The sequence below is a fragment of the Centruroides vittatus genome, unplaced genomic scaffold (genome assembly GCF_030686945.1).
Source record: "Centruroides vittatus isolate TY-2023 unplaced genomic scaffold, ASM3068694v2 contig_1218, whole genome shotgun sequence".
Lineage (NCBI taxonomy): Eukaryota > Metazoa > Arthropoda > Arachnida > Scorpiones > Buthidae > Centruroides > Centruroides vittatus.
Genome location: NW_027120780.1, coordinates 334,596 through 349,303, shown reverse-complemented (window position 1 = coordinate 349,303; position 14,708 = coordinate 334,596). Strand labels below are relative to the sequence as shown.

Here is a 14,708-nt window from a genome sequence, read left to right as displayed (position 1 = left end):
TATTTGCTTTTAACTTTTTAAAATTGTTATTTATCATTTATTAAATTTATTTTTTGTGACAAGGAAAACAGTTGATCAGAATGAAATAGCAGTTATCACAATAATTAATCTCATTTGATGAAATTCTTAAAAGATGGTTTTATCAGTTGTAAAATAGAGTGGAAAAAAGGCTGTTAGTTTGCAAAGAAGTTACTATTTTATATTTCTGAATAGAAAATGAAAATATACTGTTTTTGTTTTATAGTGTTTTGTTAAATACAGTTAAGTATACTGTATATTATATTTTACAAATGATATATATATATATATATATATTTTTAAATATTTTACAGTTATTATTGGTAGATGTTTAGACAGTAGGTAACTGTTATAGTAATTTATTATTTTCTGTTAGGTTGTTAAAAAATTGATATATTCTTTTTTTTCTATTTTCTAAACAGAATATTTGAAGTAAAAAACACTCAGTGAAATTTTAAAGTATTACTATAAATATATGTATAAATAATTGAAATCATATTTTGTTTATTTTAAATGAAAGAATTTCTGAATTCTTGAAATATATTTACATTTTTGTCAAACTAATTGGTGATTATTTACTGATAATTTATTATATTTCTCATTGCAATTACAATTACAATTAGGAATGTGATAAACTGGGCAAGTTCTGATTCATCTCTGAATGAGCTCAGTTTCTCATATTTTAAAATCGAGATATAAATCAAATAAAGGTGATTTAATAGTTAGTGAGATTGAGATAACTAACTGGTTGTATATCATATTAATGTAATATAGTTTGTGAACTTTGGATTGTCTCTAATGGATTAAAATAGTAGTAAGGTGGATTAATATATTTATCAATTATCCAGCTAAAATAAAATTTATAAATTCAAACTTTCATTGAAAAGTTCATTTGTTATTGACAGTTAAGGTAGAATGAAGTATAATTTTGAAATATTTAATATAATAAATTTTAGCACATTGAAATTCGTATTTTTAAAGTAAAATTAAATAAATTTTCTGATGAAGACAACCATCAAATGCAAATATTACTAATGCCATGCTTATACGGTCAAATGTGTAATATTATCTGTTGTTGAATATTATTAATAAACTAACAAATTTTGTATAAATGAACACAAAAAATCAGTATTAAAGAAATAAGAAATTTCATTATTTCAGTAAAATAAAATGTTTTACTTTTGATTTACCATACATAAAATTCAGCACTGTAATAAATAAAATTTACATTAATGTGCTAATTAAGAATTACTTAATTTGATGTGTTAAGTATAATTAATTATATGTAGATGGTTTAATCTTTATTAAAGAATCCATGTTTGAAAGTTTTATTCAAAAATTTATATCAACAAAAGAATTTTTTTGTCAATAAAAAATGTAAGGTTGGTAAAAATTGTTTAAATAAAATAATGCAAAAAATTTTTTATACATTTTAAAATTTTTATACATGAATTTTTTTGATATAAATGAAATGTTCTGATTAATAATAATTTAAACATAAAAATTGTTATTAATCAAAGTATTTCATTATTTATTATTAATTTGTATTAATATAAAAATCATTTGTGATGATGATGCAGAATGTAACAAGAGTTTTTGGTATATTAGCAATTTTGATTGTTTTTTTTTTCAGTTTTTATTGATATCTAAGATGATATTTAATTTTCTATCATTAAAGTGGAATCATAGTTTAGAATGAAATTCCATGTAGTAAGTGAAAATTAGTGGGAAAACCACATTGGTAATATTTGGTATTGGTAAATTTTGTTCTTATGATAATTTCTGTAAAAGTGTCTTAAATTCCTGAATGTTATTGGACTATTTATGACAAGATCATTTTTTTAATGAAAAGGTGTTGATTCTGATGAAGAAACTTGTGTTCATATAATCTTTATTGAGTGATGCTTTGCTTGACAGAAAATTGAATACAAGTGAGCTTAGTTGTTCTCATGAATTTTGCATAGAAAAATTTGTAAAAAGTAACTGGTACTTATTAGAAACTTTTGTTATATTTAGTTATTTGTTATATATTTATTTGGAAGAATAGAACTTGGTCATACAAGATGAATTTGTAATCTTAATGAAAGTTTTGGACAATATTTAGAAAAGTGAGTTGAAATAGTGGACACGACACATTGGCTATTAATGCAGTTATACTATTTTGGAATAATGAATGGGTATTTATTTTTACTTTTATGCAATTGATTCAGAGGAACAGCTGTACCAGAAACTTTTGTTCTGCCCTGTGTTTTTAATTGGAATTCAAATCACACTTTGGTGCCTGTGTTGCTACAGTAAAAATTTTATGAACATTAAATTATTTTATAGTAATTCTTTAATTTGAATATTGAAATTAAACATTAAATTAATTTAATATAAATAAATGCTTTAAACTTTTATTTTACAGGATTCTGGGCACCAGGACAATCATATTGCTGCCATGTTTGCAGCTCAAGTTGCAGCACTTGCTAATGGAACTTCTATTAAGTCATCATTACAGAATGTTTCTGTAAATCTAGAACAAGCTTCTTTAGTGAATAATGTGATTGTAGAACAGCAAGAAACTGACTCCAACAATCGGTTATCAGAAAGTGATGATTTTATTGAAACAAATGTGATATTAAATGAAAATGGACCACCTGATAATAGGATAGACACAATTGAAGAAATTAAAAAAGAAATTGATAGGCCTAATGTTGAAACAAATGTATCAATGATGGCTCAGGTAATAGATTGTGTTGGACCAGAAAAGTGTGTTTGTGATAAATCTGAATTAATACCAGACAGTCAGTCTACCTCTTCTGTAGATATTGAACTATGCAGATCAAATTTAATAATAAACACAAATAAAATGTTAGAACCTCATAATGAATTGCAGATGAATGAAAATTTTGATGAATATATAGATGAAATAAGTCTTTCAAATAAATCAAGTAGGAGAATTGATGAAAGAGAGATAATTGAAAAATCACCTGGTTTAAATCGAGAAATATATGAAAATAAGTCAAACACACTTCAGTTCATTGAAACTCAGTCAGATATAGATGAAAAACAAAAATGTGTTTCACCTCAAAATGGCGAAATTGCAGGAGAAGCAACAACTAATGAAGTCAAAGAAGTTGTAGAAGGTAAGATAATGAATAGTAATTAGGTTATGTTATGCTTGATATACTTTTTTAAAATTATATAAATCACTACTTTTCAACATTCTTTTTAATCTATAATGAATAATATTTTGAAAATTTTTCTATCCATGACCCACAAGGTCTTAATATACAGATCCTGGGGCATTGGAAATGTAATTTTATTTTGTTGTTTTCTGATTCATGTCATTATGCAACTGTAATTAAGCTGCTATCCATTACAAGGAATATTCAAACTAAACTTGACCAGTGAAAAAATTAGAATAAACTATATATTATTAATTTGCTTATCACTAGCATATATTTTAGAATTTAGTATGTCATTAAACCAATCTTAAACCTTTACTAGCCAAATTAGTCATTAAATTCATTAATTAAATGTTTGCAGCTATCTAAGCAACCATCTTTAAGATGTAATACATAAAAGGATTCACAAACTGCTTTGCAATCTGGTATTGAATAACAGTTTTTGAAACAAATTAAAACCTAGTCTACTGATGGTTATGGAATATGCAGATACTCAGTAGGCTTAAGGCCTGCAACTCTGTGAGAAAAAAAACCCACACTGCTGCTGGAAGCCGAGTAGTTGCAGCTTACGTCCAGAAAAGGTTACTCATCACTGCTTTACAATAATAATTAAATCATTGGTTCTCAACCTTTCTGATGTCTTAGAACACCATTCATATACTCTTTATTACATAGAGCATTAGCATTAATATATTTAAAAATCAACAAATGATACTATTCTCACAAAGCAATGAAGCAATAAACTTTATTGTATTGAATAAAATAGAAACAAGGAATTATCTATGAATAATGTAATTTGTTGTAATACATCAAAATACATTTGTAAAAAATCTTTAAAAATTTTTTTTGTCAAATATGTAAGGCAAGTTTACAGAACATTGGTTAAGAACCACTGGATTAGCTCAAAAAGAAGTATTATGTTTTTAAAAGTAATTGATATTTTTTATTTATTACAAATAAAAATTATGTTTCCTGCATATTAATTGTTAAAAAGTTTTTTAAAAAAATTTGTTCACATGCTAATTAATAGTTTTGTTTAATAATCAATTGTATTAAAAAAATTAAATATTTTTTAGAATAGCAACTCGAAAAATAAATGTTATTATTTAGTATAAATTTTTTATGCTTTAATAGTTTTTTGGGTAATTTTGTTATAAAATATTATTAATATGCAGGAACATATGAAAAATTATATTACTTTTTTTCATATTTGCTTTTATATTATTAAAAATAAATATACTTAATAAATATAAATATTATATTTTGAGACACCATAAAGTGTTGACACTAGTCACTGGACTATTACTGGACTGGAACAATTATTTTAAATACTGTAAAGTACATAAGAAAATAAAGTGGATGTGAGAAAGTCCAGTGTCTAGTGACAACACTTCATGGTGTCTCAAAATATAACATAAAAGAGGACACTGTTTCAATACAGAGAAAATATAAATATGATAAATTTTAAAAATATAATTTATTAATAAACTAGATTAATTATACATATTTTATTGAACATTTATTATATATATTATTTAAATTGGGATTTTCCAAGATTTTTTGTTTGTTGACCATTTCAGAACTAGATTTAATAGGCCAACCTCTTTATAAAAAGTAAGAATAAATTACAAATAAGATAAAATAAAAATTAAATATTAATTAATAATGTATTTATTAATTATAAATCCAAATGTAAAACTGTGTTTTATTTTATTAAAACTTAGATATATCAGTCATTATTATATAATATACTTTAAGCAGAGAGTCTCCAAAATGTGAATAAAATGCAGTTTAATATGAGTGGCTCACTTATTTCATTTTAACTAATGATCCATGACAATTATACTTTGAAGATGATATCATACAAATATTCCCCATAACTACATCTACAAACATCTATTGATGACTGGATGTCATCAAAGTTCTCAATAATGTTTTGGGATGTTTCTGATATGATTTCTTGAATAATGCGATAAATGTTGTGTTTAAGATTGACTATGGTTTGTAGATTGTTAGCATAGACGCTTCCTTTCAGTAAACACCAAAGGAAGAAGTTTACTGACATCAAATCACATGATCTTGGAGACCAGTTGACATCACCTTTTCAAGAAATTATTTACCCTGGAAGGTGAGATTGTCACAAGTTGTGTGGCAGCCAAATCCATCAACAGTTGATGGTGTTAGTTGTAAGCTTTGTAATTAATGCAAAATTGGCATTCTTAGATCCCATTCAACACTTTCACACACTTCACTGATGTTTTCATTTGTTCTAACACTCCTCAGCCTACTAAGTATTGGATGATTAAAAACTATCTTAGACTCTTCAATGGTTGAGAAGACACAAGACATTGTGATTGGGACCGGATTTGAAATGGGCTCAATCAATAGCCCATAGTGACCTCTTACTAATGCTAGAGTAAAATAAAAATTGATGTGTACAATTTTCCACAAAATGGAAAAAGGTCAATTTTCTTAACATTGGCCCTATGGGGAAAATCTGACTTTTGATCGCTAAGATGACCTTGGTCCCACCAATAGTTTTTGATGAAACTCACAGGTTAGAAAGGTCAGAATAGACAATTTCTCACGAAGTTTGAAAATGCAAGTAGTTATGGATTGGCCACTAGGAGATGTGACATTTTTTTTACATTTTTTCTCAATTTCAAGCTAGGAATCAGTTTTATTTAATGAGTTATGACAGAAAATACACAAATAATTGATGTGATAAATAGTATTAGGTTATAAAATATTATTTTTTCACATATCATCTTCATTTTCTGACATCTTCAACTTCATCATTTTCAAAAATCCTTGTCAAATCACGATAGTTTTTTAGATTGATATTTTCATATGTGTCATAGGAAAGAAATTAGACTATTGCACAGACATATTAACAGCAGCCTACTGTTTGGCATTGAGAAAAAATTTAAAAATGTCGCACCTCCTAGCAGCCGAACCATAACTAATTGCATTTTCAAACTTTGCCAGAAATCGTCTATTCTGATCTTCTTTCTACTCTGTGAGTTTCATCAAAAACTATTGGTGGGACCAAGGTCATCTAAGCAATTAAAAGTCAGATTTTCCCCATAGGGCCAATGTTAAGAAAATTGACTTTTTTCCATTTTGTGGAAAATTGTACACATCAATTTTTATTTTACTCTAGCACTAGTAGGGGGTCACTATGGGCTATCGATTGAGCCCATTTCGAATTCAGTCCCAATCACAATGTCTTCTCAACCTTTGGTTATTAGGTTATGAATTGTGAGCTCTGTTGGGCACTTATGTATGCCAAACACATTATGTCATTTTTGATGAATATTTTTTAAGAAATACTTATTTTCATGATAATTTTTTGCAATAAGAATATGTTCTTGTATATATGTAGCCATGACTGAAATTGTCAAATTATATGTGACAGAAATTTACAAGAATCTTCATTTAACGACTTGTTACATCAAGAAGTGCACACAAAAACTATAAGATGACAATTGTTTTTGTATGCACTTCTCCTTGATGTAACAAGTCCATAAATGAAGTAAAGTTCTTGTAAATGTTTTTTTACAATACTTAACAATAAATGACAAGCAGCATTAATCATAATATATGTGATAGATGTTACCAAAAAAAAAAAAAAATTGGCTACAGATGATGATTGTATAATAATTGAAATCCTGTAATCCTTTTTGAAAGACCCTATTTTATATTATATTTAAAAATATAATAAAAAATAATAATAAAGATAAATTTAGATATTCCATAGATCTTCAAATGAATTCTCAGATAAATTAATTTTTCTTTTGGGATAATTTGTGACCAAATTGGAAACTTTTTTTTTTAAAATAATGATCCCAAAATAATACATCTTATCAAAGTAATTAATAAAAATTTATTGAGAATAATCATCTTTTTAAGAGATTTAATTATTCCTAAAATACTTTGATCAAAAACTAGAAGAAATGAGCATATAGAATATTTTGATTAAAATATACTAATAATTGCAATTCTTTGATGTTTTATGACAAACTAGCTGATATACCATATTCACTTGCATATAAGACAAGGTTTTTATTCATTTTTCACTGCTTCAATAACCTAGGTCATCCTATACACACAAGCAAAGGATTCTTTGTGTTTTTGCAATAATTTCTGTGAACCATGTATACTTCATGCTGTCATTATAGGTCTACAGTCTATTTATCATAAGTTGGCACCTACTCTAAACAAATTAAGACACACTTTCCTTTGTTTATTGGTTTAATCCTATGTCCATTAATTAAAAACCATATTGCATCTCATTTGTTCGCAGAAAATAGTTTCTGGTTATTTATTAAAACATAAATGAAATACAGGTCACTTATCAATGATTATAAATGTAGTTATTTTATGTTAGTTAAATTGTTATTTTTAATGAATATTAGCACATTCTGAATCATTAAAAATAAACTTTTTTCGGTCATGTGCATTATAATGTTTTGGTTTTGTTTTCCATTCATCATGTATTAAGGCAAACATGATTGTGTGCCTTACTATGTGCATAATATTTTATTTGTGATTAAATGAAATAAAATTAGAATTGTATTAATAAATCTAATTTTCTTTATTTTGATCTCTAAAGTCACACTTCATCCTGTATGCGAGATCGTCTTATACCAGAGTAAATATGGTATCTAGCAATGTGCAGATTTTCTTAAGAAAACATTGAACAAGTTTGAAAACTACATATACTTTTGTTACTTGGTGACTATATACATTGAATACTTGTTTCCATTATAGTGTCAACAAATTTTATTGTTGGGCTGCAATTTGAAAAAATTGTAGACCTATAAATTCCCACTGTTGTCTGTCTGTCCAACTGTCTGTCTTCCCTTAATCTTGAGAATAGAGTTAGATAGATGAAAGCTAAGACTAGATATAAGAAGCTTAGGGCCAGGACGCCCTGATAAACTGTATATGAACTTCTGATGCAAACTAGAAATCAAGTTATTTCAATTCAAAAATTTATTCCTGTAAGGGTGTTACGCACACATTGATTATTTCCATTTTGGAAACAATGGATCCAAAATGGAAATAATCAATGTGTTATGGTGTTTTTAATAGCAGATTATCACCAAAAACACCAAAGCGCACAAATTTGGCTTTGGCAGTGAGATCACAGATTCATTTGTGAAAATGAACTTATATGGTCATTTGAAATAAATTTGTGGTCTTTCCCAATTTTTTAAAATAAAAATACAATGGTTCTAGGTTCATAGGAAAGTATATAAATTAAAAAAAAGCTAAATTTTTGAGTGGTGCTTTCTGGCTCTAATGTTGAGACATTCTGCAATTTAATCATAAGAAAAACCATATTTTGCTGTTTGTGACTTTCAGTCACTGTACCCATCAATATGAATAGAACCATGCTTTTGCCTGCTATATGATGTCCTGTTCAACATCATTAAGACCTTGAAAAGACCACTCAAAAGTCCTTGAGTTAGCTGATATCCTCTTCTCTAACTGCACTTATGAATAAATAACTAAACCTTACAAACCTTTAAAATGCAGTCTATTTTATTATAGCATCAAATGTTTTTGTCAATTAATTGACCTTCATCAGGAATGAATCAAAAAACTTTTGATTTATACCAAGCAAAACTGATTTGACTGGAACAATTTTAACTTTAAAACTTTCTGAACATCTAGTGCACAAGTCCATGAATAGATAAATAAAATTTACAGACTGATAATGTACAAATATGAATACACTAACTATAAACACACAAAAATAAAAGTAAAAAAAATCCTGGAAATTACCGAATACCTGTACAAGACGAGAGGCAGCAAAAAGAGCTGTACTAAGTTTGGGAAATTTACCAAAGAACAATGTTAAAGTGAAACTGGAAACAGGGTTGTATGGGGGATTTCCCCAATTTTTGAACTGTGTTGTATGAGGGATACCTGTAATAGATATATTTATAAAGGGTTATCACACATTGAAACTTTCATATTGCTAATGTATTAGATAAATATTCATTACTTTATTCTGATCCATCTAAAATGCATTTTGGCTTAGAATATAATAAAATGGCTCTTATCAGTTAGGTAATTATTGGTCAGATACAAATCTCTTATCAGACTCTTACAGTGATGCAATTTAAATATCTATTATATGATACTAAAAGATTGAGATTGACAAAATAGGATGGTTAGAAGCTTAATAATTGTATACAAGTAATATATATTATGTTACAAAAATGTATTTAATTCAATTACAGTTTATTTTATTGATGAATGTTTATGCATTTGGTATAATTAATTTATTTTAATAATCATAAAAATTTATATTATTATATATATTCTCCAATATGAATACATTGATGAATTGTTAGTTTATTTTTAATTAATAAATTCTGATATTAAGGTAAAAAATATGTGAAAAAATTATTCTTAGAATTTTAAACAAAAATATATTGAATGATTTGTAAATTAAATACTAATTTATCTCATGAATATATCAGTGGGAATGTTGTTTGCCATTAATTGTTCATGTTTGTCAACATCATTGTAAATAAATAGGAGAAATAGTAATTATACATGTAGCTCATTATATATCCAAGCATATATCTGAACGCTAAATTACTTTAGGCTAAAGTAAGGCTAATTTTTAATCAGTTCAATTACAAAATTTGTTTAAGATAGTTGACACTGTATACTGAATAATCATTAAAATTAATTATTTTATGCTGATAGTAGGTGTAAAGAATCTGTTTTAATTTAATATTTGTGTATTGTATTGAAAATTTCAAATATTCAGTTTAATTGAAGTTTTATTGGTTTTTAATTGTTTATTGAGAAAGTATTAGGTAGTGGTATCAACCAAGTAGGACACAATCCATCAAAAATAATAGTCAGGAATAATCAGGGATGTAGCCAGATGGGGTGGCATAGGTCAGGAGTGGCCAGACTTTTTAGAACTTGAGCCATATATTGAAAACAGAAATCGTTGAAGAGCCGCATATCCGCATATATATATATATATATTTTCCACAGCTAAAGACAAATTTGGTCAGTTTTTATATAGTAAAATAAACAGTACTAACACAATTTTGAAAAAATCACATTTATTAATTAACTTGCATGACAATAAAAAAAAATCATATTGATACATAAAGCTTTAAAAGATTGCACCACTATTAAAAATAATAACAATAAATCGATTGACTAACACAAAAAAAAAAAAAAAAATACAAAATGAAATCATTTAATATTTATTCTTTACTAGTTGAAGGAGGAATTTGTAAATTGTAAACTAATATTGGATAATTTGGTGTGTAATTTGTAACGGCACTTCTGAACAATTCATTTAAATGGGAATTGGTAAGCTGCGGACGGAATTTCAATTTAATAAATTTCATATTAGAATATAGAGATTCAACTTCATACATTGACCCAAATAATGATAACAGTCGACATGCTCCATTTTTTAAACGTCCATATTTTTGTGTGGGTACAGTGTTCCAAAACTCGTTAATTGATTTTTCGGATTTGTAAACCATTTGCAGGCCTGCATCTTCTTGCATTTCAATCAATTCCATTTCTATAGCTGTTTCTGGAAGTATTTGTTTTATAAGTGGTAAGCCATTGTTGACTACGTCATGTTGGAATGGATTTAATAGAAATGTAATAGATGGTTTAAATTCTTCTAGATCAGCAAATCTCTCTTCAAAATCGTCAAACATAGATTTTAATTTGTTTTTGTAATTATCAATTGCATTAAATGAAACATTAAATGTTGCAGCATGAGCTTTTAGACATGGAAAATGGTTAAAAATTTTATCAGTAATATCCCTTTCAAATAATTTTAATTTATTTTTAAAACTAAAAATATTTTGCATCAATTCCGAAATATCTTTATTTTTACCTTGCAATGATACATTTAGAATTTTCAAATGTTCCATAATATCACAAAAGAACATTAGGTCCTGATTCCAATTACTATCTTTCCGTTGTGAGTATGATTGTTTTTTTGTATCCAAAAATTCAGATATGGGTTCTATCAATGCAACAAATTTATATAAAACATCGTACGTAGACAACCACCTTACTACGCAGTACAAAGATAAATCTGTATTGGTTTAGTTAAATTACAGTCTTCAGTAAAATTTCGAAATTGACAATGGTTTTTTGCATTTGTGCAATATAATTTACAATTTTTAATACTGGTGTAAATACATGCTCAAAATTTAAGTGTTTTGCAATTAAATGTTTGCAATGTAAAATGCAATGAATAAGGATAAAGTCCAGAATGGTTTCATCTTTTTTTTAAAAGACCAATTAAACCTATGTTTTGACCCACCATTGCGGCAGCTCCATCTGTAGCAACACTAACTAACTTATTTTTTGGGACTGTTTTAAGAACATCATCAAGTGCTTTTTTTATATCAACACCACGTGTAGTATTTTTAAGAGCAATCATGTCTAACAATTCTTCTTGCACTATTCGAAATGAATTGAATGCCATATTTTGACTTTTTTATTTCAAACAAAATATATTATTTATTTTATATTATTCAGGATACATACATAAAAAAAATAATAAAAGCAAGATTAAAATAAAAAACAAATTTGGTATAAATTTAAGTATCTTGCATTGAGCCACAAGTATACTAGAAAAGAGCCACAGTTTGGCCACCGTGGGCATAGGTTGCCAGTTCCCACATCCATGATTTGCTGCCCCTACTCTGCACTGCCACAGTTCCACATTTGATTTTAGTTTTGACTTTAATTTTATTTTAAATTAATTAATTAATTAATTTAAAATAAAATTAAAGTCAAATCAATTGAAACATAATAATTTCAGAAAGTGTGGATAAAGTACTGTGTCGGTCTTGATTTAATTTGGGTATACATGCAGGTAGTTAGAGTTGTCTGTTTTCAGAATTTCTTTGTAAAGCGTTAGTTTCAGTTGGCAGTGACAGAATATTCTGGTTTTAACACTCTTAGAGTCTGTTTAAAATTTTAGTTTATCTTCCAAACTGTTCAATTTCAGGAATTATTTTAAAGAAAATATTTAAAAGTAAGTGACAACTTTATTTAAAATATGATTAAATTTTCAAAACTATCCACAATTTTTTATCCTTTTCTTGTCTTTAGGACATAAATAATTATTATTCTGGATGTTATATTTGAAATTATTACAGTTTGATGCAGGAGATCAGAAATATGGGAGGATTCTTTTCGATATTCAATTTTTTGCCTCAGTACTGAATTTGACTTCACACTGTTCTGTAGTCTACATGCTATATGGATAGTGATTTATATTGTGATGACGTCATTGTTTTGAAAATGTGGTGACCATTTTTTTTAGAGGCAAAGCCTTAGATGAAGTTTTAAAATGGGAATAAAATATCGTGGCTTGTTCAAACACCTCCAGATTTTCTATTCTATCATCAGGAGATTATACACAACAGGTATTTTATCTTTAAGATAAAATTTAAAATTTATATACATTTCCCATTATTGCTATTTTCTATGTAGCCTATACAATTAGTAATTGTACTTGAACTGGAACATATTCCTTATGTTAATATAATATACCTTGCTGGAACAACCAACAATGTTTTTCTCCGTGGACTCTGTATATCTTTTTATTCGTATTATTTTTCAGTGTTTGTTTATTAAAGAGGTTTTTGATGCTCAGTATTTTGTATTTATATGATTGTTTATGAGACATATTAAATAGTAAGGATTATTAAGAATACAATTAATATATTCTTAATGATCCTTGCTATTATATATTATACAATAATATATAATTAATTACTAAATTTGTTTCATTGATAAACTCATTTTAATCAAATTAACAAGTATTTTACTTTTTCAGCTGTTATGTATATATAACGGGAAAATATTGAAATTGTGTCAAATTTGACTCTGAGTTTTTTGCAAATCTTCACGTTTTCAGACCTTGTGAACCTCCCAAAAAACAAAAATGGGGGAAATTTCAATTAATATCTCAGATGGAGTAATGATGATGATATGAAATTTGGCATGGTAGTTTGTATGTAAGGGACATTGATGATGTTAAATTTTGGTTCTGAAAGGTTGAGAGGGTGGAAGATAAAGAGGAATCACATGTCACATCTTGTGTGGAGTCTGATGTAATGGAGATTTTGTTATTAGCATTTAGTTCATTTTTAAAAACTTGTCTCTTCCCTGAAAATTATTCTTTTTGCCATGTTTTACACATTGCTTGACTAGAACATATGTTTATATAACAAAAAGTTGCAAAATTTGACTTAAATTTACACTGAGACTTACCACATAGAGAGGGAGAATTATTGGAAACTTATTAGCTTTCAAGATACAAGTTTAAATAGAAGTATCTAGTTCCAACTCTGCAAGCCTGAAATATATCATACAAAATAGCAATGAATTGAACCTTAAAAGAATTTGCAATTGATTAACCTGGAATTTCTTTTAAGATTCAATTCATTGCTAGAAGTATCTAATAATAATATAGATTGACATATAAAATATGAAGGGAGAAAACTAAGAACAAGGCATTCATATAAACCTTTGGTGGTCTTGAGGAAAAATATAATGATAGATATTTGTCTGCAGTGCAAAAAGAATGTTTTCACATTTTATAAGAGATTCTTATAAATACCATAATATGCTTCTTATCTAGCCTTTATATATACTTGTGAGCAAAAAACAATAAAATGTTTCACTGTACATTTGGGTAAATATACAGTGAAACATTTTATTGGTTTAATAGTGTCTTTTATTACATATAACAGTTGACCGGCTTGTAACATTGTGTAATATTTTTTTTAATTATACTGCTCTAAATATCATATCAGTATGTTTAATCAAACACCTAATACTTGGATCTGTAATCAATGATTTATCAATTGTGGAGATTTCATTGTGCATTTTAAAAAAGTATATGATTGTATTACTCTAAACGACATATCAATACATTTAATTATATACATAATGATTGGATTTGTGAGATCCGGGAGTTAAGTAATTAATTAAATACAATGTGGGAGAAAATGTTTTTAGATGATTTACGATATTTATCAATATCTAATTGTTGATGTGTGAGAATGTTGAAACTTAAACAATTTCTCAGTGTGAATCCAATGACAAGTCAAATTCCCACCACCCTAAACCGGCCCATCAATGACACATTTGAAGTGTCTTCACTAGAAAACATAAGGTCACATGATCTAATTCCCACACTGGATGGGGATATAATGGCCACACACCTTATCTTTGGGGTGATCATTCACCAAGAAGTGTCTTTTACATTGTGAATAGTGACACTGTGACATATTGTCCAGAACATCTCCTTGTTCCCCGGATACTTCCCTACTGACTGCCAACTGCCAATCCAAGAGTGTTTCCTCAATGTTTGATAAACTGGATCTGGAAACAAGTAGAGTACAAGATAGTGTATTTAGAATTGTAAACTCTCACTTGGTCAACCTAGATTTAAGTAGTTAGTTCCCCGTTATCATTTGGGACCAAGAT

General features: G+C 27.2%; 1 protein-coding gene across 2 annotated transcripts in view; it reads left to right on the top strand.

Moving 5' to 3' along the window:
* LOC136987357 (eukaryotic translation initiation factor 4 gamma 3-like) overlaps positions 1–14,708 on the top strand; it is a 112,120-nt gene that overhangs the window by 48,008 nt on the left and 49,404 nt on the right. For both annotated transcript variants that reach the window (XM_067285099.1, XM_067285092.1), the window contains exon 8: positions 2,426–3,146. In XM_067285099.1, coding sequence (XP_067141200.1) covers positions 2,426–3,146 — 721 coding nt within the window. The remainder of the gene's footprint in view (positions 1–2,425; positions 3,147–14,708) is intronic.